The sequence below is a fragment of the Primulina eburnea genome, chromosome 12 (genome assembly GCF_022965805.1).
Source record: "Primulina eburnea isolate SZY01 chromosome 12, ASM2296580v1, whole genome shotgun sequence".
Lineage (NCBI taxonomy): Eukaryota > Viridiplantae > Streptophyta > Magnoliopsida > Lamiales > Gesneriaceae > Primulina > Primulina eburnea.
In genome coordinates this window covers 35,791,252-35,809,575 of record NC_133112.1, presented here as the reverse complement: position 1 = coordinate 35,809,575, position 18,324 = coordinate 35,791,252, and the positions used below count along the sequence as shown (strand labels likewise).

The window sequence follows — 18,324 nt, the reverse complement described above, 5'->3', positions numbered from 1 at the left end:
CACCCGGGCTAAAGCCTGGGTGAAGGAAGCTCTCCCTCCGCCCCTGATAGAGACAATACTCACATGGATAGGATGAAATACACTGGAAGGAGCTATGTAACTAATTTTATGGTGGACACGCGCCATAGGGTGGAAATAAATGGACACGTAGGTACCATGCACCTAATCATAACTGGTTCACACCCCAAAAACTAAGAATATTACCCCATTGGTCCTTTATATATTAATTCCCCACGGTCAACCAAAATCATTAAATATTACCAAACACATACGTTGCCAATATTATCACTATCAGCACTAACTATAATTCTAGCACCAACCACCTCAGCAAATGCATGAACCCAAAGTCCTATATATACACCCCACTCGTCTCCGGCTTTTCCCATCACTCTCACTCGAGATCACTCAGGTTCAGAGAGCATGGTTTCGCAATCTGTGCTTGTGGTCTCAAAATGCACTGTTTTCCCCGACCAGAAGTCGGCTCTGGGAGAGCTGAAGCTCTCTGTTTCTGATCTCCCTATGCTTTCTTGCCACTATATCCAGAAGGGGTGCTTGTTCACGAGGCCTCCGATGCCCATGTCGGAGGTGGTTGCTCTGCTCAAGTGCGGCCTCTCGCAGACGCTTTCCCAGTTTCCGCCGCTGGCGGGGCGGCTTGTGACGGATTCGGACGGGTATGTTTATGTTCGTTGTGATGATGGTGGGGTGGATTTTGTGCATGCTGATGGGTCCCATTTCCGGGTCATGGATTTGCTGGGGTCGGTGGATGGTGATTTGCCGGAAGCGCTGAAGGGGTTCTTTGCGTTTGATGGGGTGGTGAGTTATCACGGCCATTTTAGGCCCATTATGGCGGTGCAGGTGACGGAATTGGCCGATGGAGTTTTCATCGGTTGTTCTGTGAATCACGCGGTTACGGACGGGACTTCGTTCTGGAATTTTTTCAATACTTTTGCGGAGTTGAGCAAGGGGGTGAAGAGGATTTCGAGGGCGCCGGATTTCAGCCGGGACTCGGTTTTGATTTCCTCCGCGGTTCTTAAACTCCCCGCTGGCGGGCCCAAAGTTACTTTCTCGGTGGATTCTCCGGTGAGGGAGAAGATTTTCAGGTTCAGCAGAGAATCGATACTGAAGCTGAAAGCCAAGGTTAACACCCAGAAATGGGAAATTGACGCCGGAGTCGACGCGGCTGAGCTAATGGGAAAATACAGCAACGATACACTCAAATTCCCCGACGAGAAGAAAACATCATTACCATGGCTGAGAACCGCCGTCTCAAATCAGCTCAATCAAACCGAGATTTCGTCTTTTCAGTCCTTAAGCGCGCTGCTATGGCGAGGCATCACTCGAGCTCGGAAACTGCCACCCTCTAAAAAGACGACGTTCAGAATGGCGGTGAACTGCCGGCACCGCCTGGAACCGAAGCTGGACCCTCTCTACTTCGGAAACGCAATACAGAGCACCCCAACATACGCATCTGCCGGAGATGTCCTGTCCCACGATCTCCGGTGGTGCGCGGAGCAGCTGAACAAGAGCGTGGCGGGACACGGCGACGCCACCGTGAGGAAGGTGGTAGAGGATTGGGAGCGGGACCCACGGTGCTTCCCATTGGGAAATTTTGACGGCGCAATGATAACGATGGGGAGCTCTCCTAGATTCCCGATGTACGATAATGATTTCGGGTGGGGCCGACCGGTGGCTGTTCGCAGCGGCCGGGCCAACAAATTCGATGGCAAGATTTCGGCTTTCCCGGGCCGGGAAGCTGGTGGGAGTGTGGACTTGGAGGTGGTTCTTGCGCCCGAAACCATGGCGGGTCTTGAATCCGACCCGGAGTTTATGCAATATGTATCGGGTTACAATTAGTGTGTGCGCAACCAATTACTCTTTTTTGTTAAAAAAATCGTGTATATTATAACGCTTAAATAACTAAGGAATTGACAATAAATAATCGTTGCGGAGTTTTATTTGATACACATGGATGCAGTGGCAGAGTCACATGTCTAAATACTCGAGTTACTTCGATATTTTTTTAAAAAAATTATATGTAAATTTTGTACAATTTTGAATTAATATGATAGTATTCCGGGTAGATAATTTAAAATATTAAAAGATTTTAGATTTTTAAATTTTAGTTCGGGCAGAGCTATATTCCTGATTCTGCCACTGCATGGACGGGCAGACTCAGAAAACAACGTGAAGGAATCGTTAAATATGTTGGATTCAAATAAAATTTCAAACAGAATTCGATCCAACAAAAACGGAAAATTATCACACGAAATAGAAATTCTAGTTGCCTATACTGATTTCGGAACCTCAGAGGGCAAAATCCTCGGAACAAGAGAATATCTGGAACCCAACCCGGACGGGAAAGATCTCCGGAATACACGATAGAACATTACTAGAACCTCTTGCAATTTGGGAGATGGTATGTCACTGATTAATTGAGATATGTATTTATAAATATTCTTGAATCATCATGCAGAGAATCTGGGAATATGCACTGCAAATTGTGGCGATGTTTCAGATCTTTAAGCAACTTAATTGATTTTCGTTTTCTTACAAACGAGGCATCTGCCATGTATCTATAAAAGATCATACTAGTACAGGCATGGAATCTAACATTTCCAGAAGCGGTAAGAATTGGCAGTAAAAACTCACAAACTGCTTCTAAATTGGATATTTTGTATGGTTATAAGATATTCGTGATATCGATTTTCATCGTCCCAAGTGTCCCAACTTGTGATGTCATATTTGGAGATCTTCAATACTAGTGCTACGATATACATGCGACGATAATGAATAAGATAGTAAGGAGCAGTTATCTCTGTTAAGATTTGGATATGTTTTTTTTAATCAAAATTGTAAGCAAGAAAAATGTGCCTATGTTTACATTGCCGTCTAATGTGGATGTTCGCACTATCGTCCAAATGGTGGCTAGCAAAGTTTGAATTTACATCTGGTATTCACAGTTGAAGAGTTTGATATATACAAAGCTCGTTTGTTCATTTGCTAGATATTCAATTCTAGCTTTCTAAGCATCTCAAGTTCAAGAGAGCAACTCAAGTGAGAAGAAAAAAAATTGAGTGTTATTCTTGTGTGAGTTAGAGGGGTTGAGATTGTGAGATATTGAGTGTCGTATACACTTGTAATATTTTCTACCTATAATAAAGATTTACAGTAGCTCCGTGGACGTATCCTATATTGGGTGAACCACGTAAATCTTATTGTGTTCTTGTTGATTATTTTATTCCGCAATTTTCGGTACTATATTATCATCATAATCGTTATTGTTTTGGTGTAATTACCCAACAATCCCCAGATATTGAACGTTGAATAACACATCGATTATCAAAGTCTAAATATAATTTTGGTCATGAATATAAGTTTAATTCACCTCAATAATCCAATTTAGGGGATATCAATTCCTCTCAAGTAAAAGATCACCAAAATAACATACGATGTACCACATGGAGGTCACGTCGACATGATGTAAGATTTTTTTAATGTATTTTCTTTTTATTCTTATTCTCAATCTCCACAAATTCTTTTAAGTTTATTCTTTAGTCATGCATTTCACCGTCCACAATCACATTCAAGACTTCTTTTCTAATACTCACATTTGCGGAATCGATAGGCAAAGGTTGCATGTGAGCTTACAAATGTAAAGCATTGTTGCCAGCATGTACAGCATCAGATCGATGTTGTTTGGTCGAAAAATTGCGAACGTGTCAGCTGTCATTTTGACACCAAATTACGTGAAAATGAATCTGACCCTTCATCAAATAACGCAGATTTCAATTTGCTCGCTAGTTATGAGCTTTTTGATCGATTTTAAAGAGTTAAAACTAAGCAAAACACTGAAATTTCCACCAAACTCCTTCAAAACGATCTCAATATTCAATTATGTCATCAGTTATTGATTTCAACGTATTTTTATGTACAAAGGATCGTAGATAAAGATAAGTACTACTAATGACTAAAGGAAATGAATTACTTGAAAATGAAAGAAGCCGGAAATTATTTACATGCAGAAGACATAAAAATGGCATGAACATTCTTGAAATATTCAGACTACGTAGTCCGAAGTTTGTACATCGATGATGAACTATGTCTTTTTTCCTTGAATCTCTTCCACTTTGTTCGATATCTCAAACTGATCTCTCTAACGTCTATACTACATCTTCTCTGATCGGTTATTTCTCATTGAAAATCTGAGTTCCCCGCTCACTCTATTAGGCCCATAAAAAACTTGCATGCTGGGGCTTATTTTGGTTTTTAAATTTGGGTTCGACAATTGCGCCTCGTAGTCAATTTGAATATTTTGCTCTTTATTCCTCCTAGCACAACAATGTGTTTTGTTATGATGTCCAAGTTTAAATTTGATGGATGATAGGATTGGTTTTGGAAGAATGAAGTCAAGTTAACAAGATTGAACTATGAAATTCCTCATTCTAAAGGAAAAAGAAAGCCGACTGCTCTTTTCCATGATGCCTTGTTCTTTTATTCTCGATTTCTCAGGGCATCTCCAACCCTGCGCCAAAATGGCGTGAAACGCCATTTTTTGGCGCAGGGGAGAAGCTCCAATGGGAGGTGCGCTATTTTGGTGCGCTATTTTCAAAATAGCGCACCTCCCATTCCCTGGCGCAGAGGGAACCCCTGCGCCAAATTGGCGCAGAGAAGTTGTTTTTTTTTTTTTTTAAGTTTTTTTTTAATTATATAATAAATATTTAAGAATTATAAATATTATTTATCTAATAATATGATATTATTATTATATTAATTTAATAATTAGATATATTTAAATAATTTTTTATTATTATTTTAACAATTAGATATTTAATAATAAAAATTAAAATATTTAATTATATAAATTTATAAATATATTTTTAAATAATTTTACAATTAAGTATCTAACACACAAATTTATTGAATAACATTTAAATATTCAAGTACACAGTTAAAATAAAAAAACAAATTCGAATTCAGATAATTTAAATGCAAATATGATAAAGGATAAACAAACTAAATCATCAATAATTTTGAGAATCGGATCCGCGAATATGTAATTATAACAAATGATAAACAAACTAAATCATAATATAAAATGTAATTATAATTATATCACTAAATTTAAAAATTATACATTTAATAACTAATATTAACATTAATTATAATTATATTGTTAAATTTATAAATAAATAGTAAACAAATGGAATATTCTAGGAATATAATTTTTAGTATAAGATTTGAAGTAAATGGGTTGGAGATGAATGTTATATTTAGTGCATTGTCAATAAAATTACAATTTATAGAAATTGTCAATAAAAAAATATTGACAAATGACATGTAGCAATATGAGCTAGTTTTATCTCAAAGCTTGTAATCTGAATTCGATTATGTGAAAATATTTTCATTTTTTATGAATGTGTTTATTTGATAGTGATATGTATTGAAAATCATAGTAGGATTTGACATATCAAATTGAATTAAATATATCCAAAATCATCATTTCAATTGGGCAATATGTCATTATATGAATTGACATAATCATAATATATGTGATTCATTTGGCTAATTATTCTCGAAGAGTTTACTAAAATGATCAAGTATTTTGGGAAAAAATTCGATGAAATACTTGGAAATACAAGATTCTATCTAAAAAATTATAGATTTAACATTTCTTACACGGAATGTAAATTTATAAGTTATAGCATGCAGAAAATATACTAAATATTTTTATATTTGTAAGTCTTGTCCATTGATGATGATTGTATGACCATTTGATAATCAAACCATCTTTTTGCCAACTTGAAGATGAAAAAACGTATTTTGTGTTCACGTACAACATCTGGACAAAAATTTGTATGAGACGGTCTCACGGGTCGTATTTTGTGAGACGAATCTCTTATTTGGGTCATCCATGAAAAAATATTACTTTTTATAGTAAATATCGTCAGGGTTGACCCGTCTCACATATAAAGATTCATGAGACCGTCTCACAATAGACCAACTCCAATGTCTAAGCATAATTTAGCATCATCGTATCTCACAAGTTGCAATAGTGAGTTTACGAATTTACATAAAAATATTAGCAACCACTGGATCTTTTTACAAAGTTATCACATACATCAACTTTTGACAAACTAGTTCACAAGATCAAAATTCGACGGTTTAATAATTCAACCGATGCTTGCAACAAGAGAGCATTCATAGTTATATTTTTTTTCCTGTCTATGATTTTTTCCACGTGATTTTCATATAAATGGTTTTTAATGAGAGAATTAAAAAGTAGTGAGATATTATATATTTTTTTCCTTCATTAGGTTTTTTTCACACTAGTTTTTTCTAGTAATGTTTTAACGATGTGCATCTATTGTCGAGAAGATATCTAAAGAAAATATTTATACATTTACTCATTTTCTTTTGTTCATGTTTTCTACATGGTTTTACTGTCAATGTATTAACGAGACATTACTTGAGTCCTGATGAATTTCCAAAACATCCATTTGCCGAACTAAGATTTTAACGAATTGGCTGCTGCACGATTAAGTTCAATGAGATAGTAACTCTTATAAATTATCTATTTTCTCGTATGATTTATGACACTTATTTATTTATTTTCGTAATTTGTGAAATAAAGAAAAAGTAACACAAATGATAAAAAAAGGTAATGGCATCTGTTACTCAATTATTTTTTTAATGACCGTCTATATCAAATCAATAGTCTTTAAAATCAGAAACATAACTTCTAAATCAATAATCTTTTAAATCAGAAACACAAGTTCTTGAAGCTGAAATACAAATAAGATAACAATCGAAAAATAACATATGCATAAATATAAATAGAAATAGGATAAAATTACTTGTAATTTATATGGATGTTATTTCGATTTTTCGCAAGACCCGTGAATTCAATTTGCCCGATAAAATAATGATTGAGACGATGTAACACTAACAGTGTATTTTGGAACGTAAGCAATAAAGGCAACAGTTCAGAGTGCAGTGTACCTGGAACAAAACAAAGAACGTAAAACTAAAACTTAAAGCATTTGGCAAACAATCCCAAGACATCTCAAAACTAACAAAGAAGACAAAGCAGTGTACTGTAACAACAAAAAACTCAAATTCAAACTCCGAACTATGTAATGGAAAGCCAAATCAGAACCAACATAAGCCTTAATCGAAAAGACTAAAACCCATATCATCATCAGACTCCTCGGCAGGCTCTTCTTTCTTCTCCTCTTCTTTGGCTGCTGCAGCTGGAGCTGGAGCTGCACCACCAGCCGAAGCTGCCACTGGAGTGGCTGCAACAGCAAACTTGCTTGGATCCTGCATAGTTTACATTGAATTGAGTAATCAGGCAAAGGGAGCATCATGAACCCTAACTAAAAAACAGTAACGTGACTACATACAGCAAGATACTCCTTTATTTTATCTGCTTGTGGGAAGGAGTAATCAGTTTCAAGCGCAATAGCCAAAAGATTCTTGTAGGCATTGATGAACATGTGGGGTGCTGCGGCAAGGGTTGGGTATGAGATGGCAAGCGACAAGGAAGTGACCATGGAAACACCAATGGCAAACTTCTCGATGAGATCATCTTCAGTCAAATCAAGCACCTCAGGGCTGAAGACCGATCCATTATCATAGACAGTCGAGACAATTAGACCATATGAGAATGGCCTAATTCCAAGTTTTGCAAGCAATGCAGCTTCAGAGGAACCGACTTTGTCACCTTTCTTGATAAGTTCCACAGGGGTGATAATTTCCACAGTACCCTTGTTAATCTTAGTTGGAATGTTGAGAACCTATAAAGAAATATCTTTAGAAACCATCTAAAATTACTAAATTAGGGAAATGCAATAATGTAGAAAGTGATCATAAAAAGACCTGGAAGAAGGATGTTTGTGATGGATCCAGACCAGTGTTCCCAGGTGGGACAACGACATCAATTGGAGCCACCAAACCAACACGAGCAGGAGCTCCAACCTGTGGACAATCAAGCAGGCACACCAGTCTAAGAATCGGAGCCACCAGACCAACACGAGCCAATAAAGTTCGAAAGTCGCAGCCAATAAGAGCCTTCAAAGGCACAATATTCATTTTCCATTCAATTGTTTCTAAAATACACTAAATAACTCATTTACTTTATATCTCGGATTAAAAACCAAGTAGTGATTTTCTGAGCAAAACTAAGTTCAAAACATGAATAATATGTATACACACAAAAATTAAAGAACAATAAATTGATTAATTTGATATATTGACCAAAAAATTAATATCATTTGCTATTGAACAGAAGAAACTAGCACTCGGACAGGGTTCAATTTAGGGCATTAACATATCACCAAGACATCACCCTAGTATAAGAAAGTGTGCACGAACATGGACATAAAAACCTTTGAAAAACCAATTCACCTTGTACTTGGCAACTTCCTCACTGACTTCCTTCAGGTCACCCTTGGTGAAGATGAGTCCAACATTTCCCTGTCCAAAAGACAAATTAGAGCTAAATTTCACTAAAAAGTAAATCACTCGAGCATAATGCAAAACAAACTATGCTCCAATCCTCCATCAAAATTAAAGAATCAAGATACAATTGATCCATAATCAAACTTGTTACGTGGAAAGCACATACATTAAAATCCCACAATTGTATTTTGCGAATTTTTGCGCTCCACATAAATGTACAAGGACGTCAAAAAGTAAAATATAAAATAAAGCTTTAAAACTTACAAGATGCAATAATCAGCCTCTGGAAATATATATATTCGGCATGAAAAGTTTAGGAATGTATATATTTATCTTACTTTTCTTTTCAAACATAATTTTGTCACACAAAGAATTCACATTAAATTGATCCATAAGAATCCATAACCAAGAAATAAAACTGATTAAACAGACAGAATGGAAAACAAAAATAAAAAAAATGATCTTTGAACTCACGACAAGGAGCGGGATAAGGTTCAGAATGGCGTTGTTTCCAGTCTTCTCAGCATGAATCCTTATGCTCCTCTTCATCATAGTATTCTTACCCATGAGCACCACAGAATCGCCCCTCAAACCCTTCCTGATGTTCTGTAACTGATTCGACCCCACATTATCCGCCGCCGCAATCAACACCTGCGAGTACTCGTCAAGGAGTTTGCAGAGTTTCTGGTCGTACGAGATCTTCTTCTCGGCCTTGGAAACCTTGGGCGCCATTGATAATAAACTCTGAGAATACAAGTTAAAAACACCTACAAATGCAAGGAAAAAGAGAAAATTGAGGGCCAAGACGCAGCAACGGGCTATGCCAAGGCGGACCGCGGAGGCGCTGTCACTTTAACCTCGATTCACGTTTGGGTTTTGAGATGGCAACGGCGTCGGAGGAGAGAACTTTCGTAGAGAAAGAAGAGCAAGCGGCGGGTTTATATAGTCAGGGTTTACAAATTGACCTAATTTGGACGGTGCTGATGGCTTTGATAATATTTCATCAACGGATGAATGTTTTGGATGGACGATAGTGGGCTGGGCCGTGTGTACAGCCCATACTTTTTATTTTTGGGTTCATACATATGTCTATAAATATGAGAAATAAATTAATTAATAATTAAAATATGACCAATTGCAATCTTTGTTTAAAAAGTTTGTTTTCATAATTTTTATTTTATATTTCATCATGTATTTTTAATTTTTTTTAATAATTTTACTATTTTCATCAGGTTTTTTTGTGATGCTGCAATCATAGTTAATATGATTCTCTCTCAGAAAAGAATAAGGCAAAAACTTGTGTGAGACGGTCTCTCACAGGTCATATTTGTGAGACGGATTTCGTATTTGGGTCACCCATGAAAAAGTATTACTTTTTATGCTAAGAGTATTACTTTTTATTCTGAATATGGGTAGGATTGATCCGTCTCACAAATTATAATCCATGAGACGGTCTTACATGAGACTCACTCAAAGAATAATTAATGAAGGGAACAACTACAAATGGTATTTTTGACCAGACAACATATAAATATAGGCAAAAACTTGTGTGAGACGGTCTCACGGGTCAAATTTTGTGAGACGGATCTTTATTTGGGTAATCCATGAAATAGTATTGCTTTTTATGCTAAGAGTACTACTTTTTATGGTGAATATGGGTAGGGTTGACCCGTCTCACAGATTGAGATCCGTGAGACGGTCTCACATGAGACCTACTCATAAATATATGTCTTGTTTGAACAATTAGCTTCAATATATTTCAACAAATCGATCTAAAATGAAGATATTTTTGACCAGACAACATCTATACTATCTATACTATCATATTAAGTGTGATGGTCTTAGAATAACTAACTTTGAGGACACCAAAATATTTAATTCCATAATTACCCTTTTTACTCTACTAAAAACTTTTTCAAGTCACTCCATATTTTAAATATAAAAAATTCAAAACAAAACTTCCCTTTTAAATCGAACAACTTTTCTAAATCGAAAATAATTTCATGTTAATTATTTAGTATTATTTAATCAAATTAAAAATAATAATAGCACATGCATGCATGTGCATCTTTTAATAGTATAAATATATGCCTTGCTACGAATTTTCTGAACAGTCCATCTTTTCCAGAAAAGCCACTCTATGGATTTTCTTCTTCCTTGTACATGCAGTCCATATGATTGGAGTACTTCTTGACTCTGATATCCTGTATATAGGCGAAGAATGGCAACAGATACCAACCCGTCCCATGCAAATGGAAGTGTCCATGTTGCAGCAGGTGGTTCCAAGGCAGGATAGTGTATCTCAGAGCCGAACTGTTGCTCTACAGAATGTGGAATCTACATTTCTGGTAATTATTTAATTAATGACCATTTTCATAGTTTTCGTGCTTTAATGTTTTCCCCGATAGGCGAGAGCTACATTTCTGAACACATGCAATTTTTTTGTCTTCCCTCCTCTGCGGTTCAGGGGTTTAATCGTTGGTCCTGTATATAATAGTGGGAAGTTTGTCCATGGTTCAGAATGAATATCTCATCGGGTATTCTTTCAAGTCCTTCACAGTACAATACAAGGAAGGCAGTTGAAGCCAAGAAATGGTGAATGGCATCTGCCATTTTTGGTTGTATTTAGTGATCTGTCTTCTGCCATGATTGAATGGAAATACGTTTTATCGTTCTTTTAAATCACAAGCATATTGCTTAGTATCCAATTTATCATGAAGCATAAGTTTTAGCTGGCTCCTTTTCCCGGATTCGATCCTCCGTCTCCGTGTGTGTTGTAATCGAAAAAAAATGTCACCATAAAGTTTATATATTCCAAATATATATTCCCGAAATTTAGTGACATGGATAACAGAAATATATCCAAAAATATTTATTTTACATGATTTTCTTAGTATCAATGTCCGTTTTGCAAAATTTATCAGAATAATAATGAAAAAATTTATATTCTGAAGCTCTATCATCTTGTTTTATCCAAATATTTATCCACTTAGGCTATGTTTGGTTGAAGGATAGAGTAAACTAATGATTAGTACGTAAATGATAAAGAAAATGATTGTGATAGGATTGTAATATATGATGTAAAATAATATTATGTTTGGTAAGATTTTTAAGTGTAGGATTATTTTGAATTTTTTGATGAAAAGACGAATTTGCCCTTCCCCTTCGCGACGGCGACAGTGGCGGTGGTGGCCGGCGGGCACGATTGCCGGAAAATCGGCGACGGTTTCTCTAAAACCGTCGCAAATAGCACGGTGTTTGGGCAACCGTCACCGATCTTGTTTACATCGGCGAACGTTTCTTAAAAACCGTCGCTAATAGCGACGGTTTTTAAGAAAACCGTTGCTATTGGCGACGGATTTACCGTCGCCGATCTTGTTTAGATCGGCGACAATTTATTAAAAACCGTCGCTAGTAGCGACGGTTTTTGAGAAAACCGTGGCTATTAGCGACGGTTTCTGAGAAAACCGTCGCTATTTGGGACGGATTTTTACAAACCGTCGCTAACCGGATGTCGGTGGTGAGTTTGAATTTAGGAGAAGGGTAAAATTGGAAAAATAGGAGGTATTAAGAGTGGGATAATTTATCACACCTAAATTGTCAGTATTATTTGTCCAACAAATAGTAGCTACAGTGCGGACTTTTCAATTTTATCACGGGCCCTCGTATTTCCTAAAAATCCAACCAAACGGGTGATTAGCCGGGATAAAATAATCTATCCCGGCTAATCACCCGAACCAAACGCAGCCTTACCAGCTTATAAGATGTAAAAACTTTAAGAATATTTGGAATAAATTTAATCAAATGCCCTCATAAAATAATTAGTTTTTTTTTAAAAAAAGAAGAGAGAGTAATTAATTATACTTTTTAGTCAGTTATGACATGTTTGGGCTTTAGTTGGGTCTGTGGTCAAAAGTGTGGATCCAATTTTAGCCCAACAATTATTTTAACAGAAGTAACGGCCATAAAGAAGAGAAAAATTGGATATTCCCGGATTTCATTCGAACCAGGGGATAAGATATCCGTAAACTTCCAAGTTCCAAAGCTCCTATTTTCGAAACACTTCAAACTTCGATCAAAATTCGAAGCCAGGCCCTGAATCTCTATCCCCGTAAACTGTTCAAGTTCATGTGTTCAATGTAAGTAGGATTTAGATAAACGAATCATTCGCTAATTCCATTTTGCTGCGATGAGTTTGTCCACTAGTGTTGGCGGGATTTTTGGTACACCATTGGCGAAATGCAGCTCCTGTAGTAGCACTCGTATCCCATCTCCCGCATTCGGGCTCTGCTGGAGCCTTGGCTCAGTTGGGTTCTCGAGGTAATTTGCTGATTAATGTTTTCCAAGTGATGTGATCAATGTTATGGAACTGAGTTGCGGTGTGTACTTATGTGTGCTTAGGACCGCGTTAAGGGGGAATTTGAGGACTATTTGCAGACTGAGTGAGACGGGGACTGAGCCTGAGAGTAATAATGATGAGGTAATTTTATGGAATTGTATGGGTATAGCTTAGCAACTGTGCATTTGTTGGTTGTGCTTCGTATGTTTCGTGTTCTCGGATACAGTTTGTACCTTGTCCAAGTGTGGTTTGAATTTGGAAGGATATGATTTGATGGAGAGAATGATGTTAAGTAGCAGAAGGGTTCTACACTGTGGTGAATGATCCGAGCCCTTTATGGAAACAAATGGTTCTTCTTGTAGGTTTAACTTTCAGTAGCACATTACAACGTTATCACGTTTTGGGGTTGCTGAATTGCAGTGCTATTTTCTAGGATGACAACCAATCTGCTGAGTCAGACACTGCTTGAGACACAAAGCATGGTAAACAATAACGAATTGGAAACGATTGATACTCAAGACAAAGCTGAGGTACTTTAGATATGTGTTTCGTTGACACTTTTCGGGTCACATGTCATACTATCTCATTTTTATTTGCTAGGTGATTTTCTTCCTTGAACAAATGTTGCTTTTGTCATTGTTATGTGTTTCATTGACATTTTTCAAGTCACATGTCATACTATCTCATTTTTATTTGCTAGGCGATTTTTTTCCCTAAACGAATGTTGCTTTTGTCTTTGTTCTGTATTTTGGTTGAGGTGAATAATGGTCCTGGTGGTTGGAAGTGTGGGGTGCTGATCATAGGAGGCAGTACTTTTGTATTTTATTGCTGCTAGATTTATAGTGAAAGATGAGATAATTAAAATGCAGTCTTGTAGACATTATTATCTACTGGTAAAATTATAAATGATTCATATTTGAAATTTTGGTTTAGATTTTAGCTTGTGTAAACTGATATAAATTGTGGTAGACTCCCTCTTTCCTTTCTCTTTCATATCACCTTTAATAAGGTGTTTTACTGAATCTCACCTCATTTATTTGTTGAGATTGTGGCGCTGTATTATTATAACTAAGATCGTAGCACACACTATGCATGTGTTGCATAAAAAAATCTATTATCGGTTTATACATTAAAAATTTTAGTATAAAGTAATTTTTGTCTAAAATGTGGAAATTATTTTAAAAATAAAAAATAATACTTTTTAGCTTGTATCAGGATGCTGATGCTGTTCAATTTGCAAGTGGATCGCCTCTGCCAGGGCTGAAGGTGATAAGAATTTAGAAGTAATGATGACATTGTATTTCAAAACTTCATAGTCAGACGACTCTCTCTATAATAGTAAATCTTATTCTTCCCTCTTAACACCATGAACAGCAGCAGGAATTCGACGAATCATTGAGAATTCCAAAGGAAACTATTGATATTTTGAAGGATCAAGTATTTGGCTTTGATACATTCTTTGTGACCAGCCAAGAACCATATGAAGTGAGTTCTTTGGGTGATATCTTATTTTGATATGTTATATATAAGGTTGCCAAATGTCTAGATTCCCTTATTGACTGTGTTTGTCTAGTGGCATTTTGTGGATGCAAAGACTCATTCCTATGGTACAATATAGTAATTATGATATAAAACGGTGACATGTATTATTATGTATTGATGTAGGGTGGGGTATTATTCAAAGGAAACATGCGAGGGGTAGCGGCAAAAAGTTATGAGAAAATAAAAAAGAGAATGGAGGTTGGTGAATCTATGACTTTATTTGTGTTGTTTCTCGGTCATGTCATAGTATTTTATATGTTTCCTAAGTTCTATTTGTAGGACAAATTTGGAGATCTATTTAAATTATTCCTTCTAATTAATCCTGAGGATGATAAACCCGTAGCAGTTGTGGTGCCAAGGAGGACCTTGCAACCAGATACTACCGGTAGTTCATAAGCTCTAAGCATTTCTATAAGAGCTTATATTTCAATGATGGCTTTCAATCATTGATAGCTAATGTGTTTAATATTTGATTTGAGCGATGTAGCTGTTCCTGAATGGTTTGCTGCTGGTGCTTTCGGATTGGTCACTGTATTCACCCTAATTCTACGCAATGTACCTGCATTACAAGAAAATCTAGTGTAGGTTTTTGTTCATGTTTTTTTATCTTATAATTATATTTGAGCAATTGTTTTACAAAGCATCTGAAACATTACGTGGAAGTGTTTTAGTAGAAAACTATAGCATGCCAAAACTTTGCTTTGAAAGTGCTAAAAAATGCCACTAAGTTGGTAAAAATGCCACTAAGTTCTTTAATCATTTGCTTACCTCAATTTGTTGTTGGTCCCTACCATCACTCGAGGATTTCTTTTGCCTTGTTTTTCTCTTGTCATTGTGAGAGTAAGTCTCTTTCTTTCTAAATATATAAATATTATTGAATTTTATATTTTTATTTGGCTTGCCCATTATTTTCCGAGGTTGAAGGCAGCATGATTTGGTCATCTGACATTAATTTTTGCCTTATCCTCCAGATCAGCTTTTGACAATTTGGACTTGCTGGTAAATGGCCTTCCTGGAGCTCTTGTTACTGCACTTGTTCTGGGTGTGCATGAAATCAGCCATTTTCTAATTGCGAAAGAGATCGGTATTAAGCTGGGTGTGCCATATTTTGTTCCTAGTTGGCAGGTAACGTATAAATGTATAATGTTATTGCGCACGATTCCAGACTGCCTATGCTTCTCATTTCATTTGTCTCGTTTCTCTTATAGTTGGATCTCGTTTGTGAACTTTCTAAAATATGTGAAATATTTTTTTCATCTCATACCACTTCTTTCGAATTTGGTCGCCTTCTGTTCTGCTTCTTGTCAAAATGATATTTCATATCTAGCAATACTGAGAATTATATTCAACCAGACACAAGTGTGCTCGGTGAACTTTATCTTGAGTATGTCTTATTTCGAAGAAGGATCATCAAGAAATAATATAATACACGAGTCCATGACACGATCATGTATTTCTGTTTTCGGTATTTATCCAAACTCCATGTAAATAAGAGTACAAAAATCTACCAAGTTTAGAATAATGTATTTCGAAAACAATAAAAGGCAATTCTACATTATGAAGTTGTTGTACATAGGTTATCCAAACCATAAATTTAAGTTTTTGTGAATGTATAAACCAGGGAAATTACTCAACGTAAGAAATAGTTACACCATTAGCCTTAGTCTGCATGTGGACAGATGAATTTGGAATGGGTAGTTTTTAATTTGACATCTAAAATCAATTTTATTATTTGTACAAAATATATTTATTTATGTAATTAGAATGAGAAATTTAGTCCGAAAACTTTTGTATGCTTCTGGAACCATTTCAAAGTATGTCAAACTACAAGTAACTTCAGTTTAATGGATTCTCAAATGCCTTGCTTTCCGTGATATATCATATTTGTGAAAATGACCCAATAATTCTGCAAGCGATGTGAAATGTGATTTGGAAGATAATCCCGGGCAGTTTCTCGGTTTTTTTCTTGTGTGCGTATTCTCTGTTACCCTCTTCAATTTCTCACTGGCAGGAGTAATCAACTCCACTCAGGATTCTTGCCCATATCCCTTATTCTCGAGTTCTTTTGCTGTCATCGGTGCATACTCATGCTTAAAAAATCTAACAAGTTTCTATTGACAGATAGGATCTTTTGGTTCTATAACAAGGATTCTAAATATAGTACCAAAGCGTGAGGACCTCTTGAAATTTTCTGTTGCTGGTCCTTTGGCGGGGTTTTCCTTGGGCATTGTTCTTTTGCTTTCGGGATTTCTCTTGCCGCCACCTGATGATCAACTAGGTCTTGTTGTTGACGCTTCAGTATTCCACGAATCCCTTCTAGTTGGGGCATTAGGTAACTTATTCCCTTTTTTTCCCGAGGGTGGTTGTCATCATGAAAAGTCAGTCAGAATACTATTATTATTCTCATGTTGAAATATGGTCTTCTTTTGCAAATGGGAGAGAATGACTCCAGAATTATGCTTACAATCCTTTGCAGATTATAAATTGAAATACAATTTCTTTCTGCTTATTATTCTTTCCTTTTGGACATAGCTAAGCTATTTCTTGGAGACGTCCTCAAGGAAGGCACCCCGGTGTCAATAAATCCACTCGTATTATGGGCATGGGCCGGACTTCTGATTAATGCCATCAACAGCATCCCTGCTGGAGAACTTGATGGTGGTCGTATTTCTTTCGCCATATGGGGAAGAAAGGTACGTATCAAATAACATACATGTTGCAAAACCTTACCATCTCCAACGTCATGAACAAGAAAATTTCATTATCTATCAAAATCTAAGATTGACTTTAACTGATGTTACCCATTTTTCGCAGGTTTCATCTCGATTTACTACTGCCTCCCTTGTACTTCTTGGACTGGGATCGCTGTCGAATGATGTCGCATTCTATTGGTTAGTTCTAATATTTTTCTTGCAACGAGGGCCTATCGCACCATTGTCCGAAGAAATCACTGATCCTGATCAATTGTATGTATCTGTTGGGATTGTAGTGTTGCTGTTAGGAGTATTGGTATGCTTGCCATATCCATTCCCTTTCTTCAGTGATGTTGTTAACAGTGTTTAGCAATGCCACCAGAAATTTTTGAGCCATTTATGAGGAATTTGCTTATCCGAGTGGAACCATGTTTGTATTATTGCCTTGTGAGTTAGCTAGTGGAAAATATTTTAATTTTATTTTTTATATTATTAAATAGCGGATAACGTGTGTGTGTTGTTGGAATTATTTATGAATAAAATAAGAGTATGTCTCTTATGAGACGATCTCACGAATTTTTATCTGTGAGACGAGTCAACCCTATCGATATCAACAATAAAAAGTAATACTCTTAGCATAAAAAGTAATATTTTTTCATGGATGATCCAAATAAGAGATATGTCTCACAAAATACGATCTGTGAGACCGTCTCACGCAAGTTTTTGTCATAAAATAATTCATAATTTCATCGTGAAATGGAGTTTAAATAATACAAATCAACTGGTTCGAAAAGATTGTAGAAATTTCCATCTATTCCTCATTTTTACCGAATGATTTCATTTCAATTAAAATCCTTTGATTTGGAATTTGGGAATTTTTCAAAAATGGAAAAAAGAATGTGGCATTTGGGATTTGGGAAGAATAAAAAAAATTCAAAACATTTTTATTTTTGCCTATTGTTTCTTTATTTATCGTGGTTAGAAGCTTTATATTTTGCACTAAAATTTAATATTTATAGACATATCCTATGCCTAGAGAGACACCTCTTAATTATGCTTTAAATGATAAAACTGAAATTATTACAATAAATTGAGACGCTCGGTAAGATCCACGGGTGTAATTTGAGTTATTAAATTAATTTTATTGAGTATTTTACACGTTTAAATTTATTAAAATATTTTATTAGGCATCATTGTTGTTCACGCCCAACCTATTATTTTCCAAGAGTCAGAATTACTGCAATGACAATAATTACACTAATAAGCTAAGCTACCATGTGTAAAATAATA

The 18,324-nt window shown here is 36.0% G+C and overlaps 3 protein-coding genes across 4 annotated transcripts; 2 read left to right on the top strand and 1 right to left on the bottom strand.

The window, feature by feature from the left end:
- The first annotated feature begins 370 nt into the window (after positions 1 to 370).
- LOC140808342 (uncharacterized acetyltransferase At3g50280-like) lies at positions 371 to 1,955 on the top strand. The gene has a single exon (XM_073165442.1). The coding sequence runs from the start codon at positions 421 to 423 to the stop codon at positions 1,852 to 1,854; it is 1,434 nt and encodes a 477-aa protein (XP_073021543.1). The 5' UTR covers positions 371 to 420; the 3' UTR covers positions 1,855 to 1,955.
- A 4,982-nt stretch (positions 1,956 to 6,937) lies between these two features.
- LOC140807492 (large ribosomal subunit protein uL10) lies at positions 6,938 to 9,388 on the bottom strand. Its single transcript, XM_073164351.1, has 5 exons — positions 8,935 to 9,388; positions 8,407 to 8,475; positions 7,879 to 7,977; positions 7,404 to 7,796; positions 6,938 to 7,320 (listed from the first exon to the last, which is right to left on the bottom strand). Exons 1-5 carry the CDS (start codon positions 9,190 to 9,192, stop codon positions 7,168 to 7,170), a joined length of 972 nt encoding a protein of 323 aa, XP_073020452.1. The 5' UTR covers positions 9,193 to 9,388; the 3' UTR covers positions 6,938 to 7,167.
- Positions 9,389 to 12,657: 3,269 nt separating this feature from the next.
- Positions 12,658 to 17,514, top strand: LOC140807969 (probable zinc metalloprotease EGY2, chloroplastic). 2 transcript variants are annotated; one of them, XM_073164948.1, is made up of 12 exons: positions 12,658 to 12,780; positions 12,862 to 12,940; positions 13,233 to 13,329; positions 14,015 to 14,065; positions 14,177 to 14,284; positions 14,465 to 14,539; positions 14,621 to 14,726; positions 14,829 to 14,922; positions 15,313 to 15,466; positions 16,463 to 16,673; positions 16,874 to 17,034; positions 17,156 to 17,514. In XM_073164948.1, the coding sequence occupies exons 2-12, from the start codon at positions 12,933 to 12,935 to the stop codon at positions 17,402 to 17,404; spliced, it is 1,314 nt and encodes a 437-aa protein (XP_073021049.1). In that variant the 5' UTR covers positions 12,658 to 12,780; positions 12,862 to 12,932; the 3' UTR covers positions 17,405 to 17,514. The 2 variants fall into 2 exon arrangements, with proteins under 2 accessions (XP_073021049.1, XP_073021048.1); XM_073164947.1 differs by having other exon boundaries at positions 14,174 to 14,284.
- Positions 17,515 to 18,324: the final 810 nt, after the last annotated feature.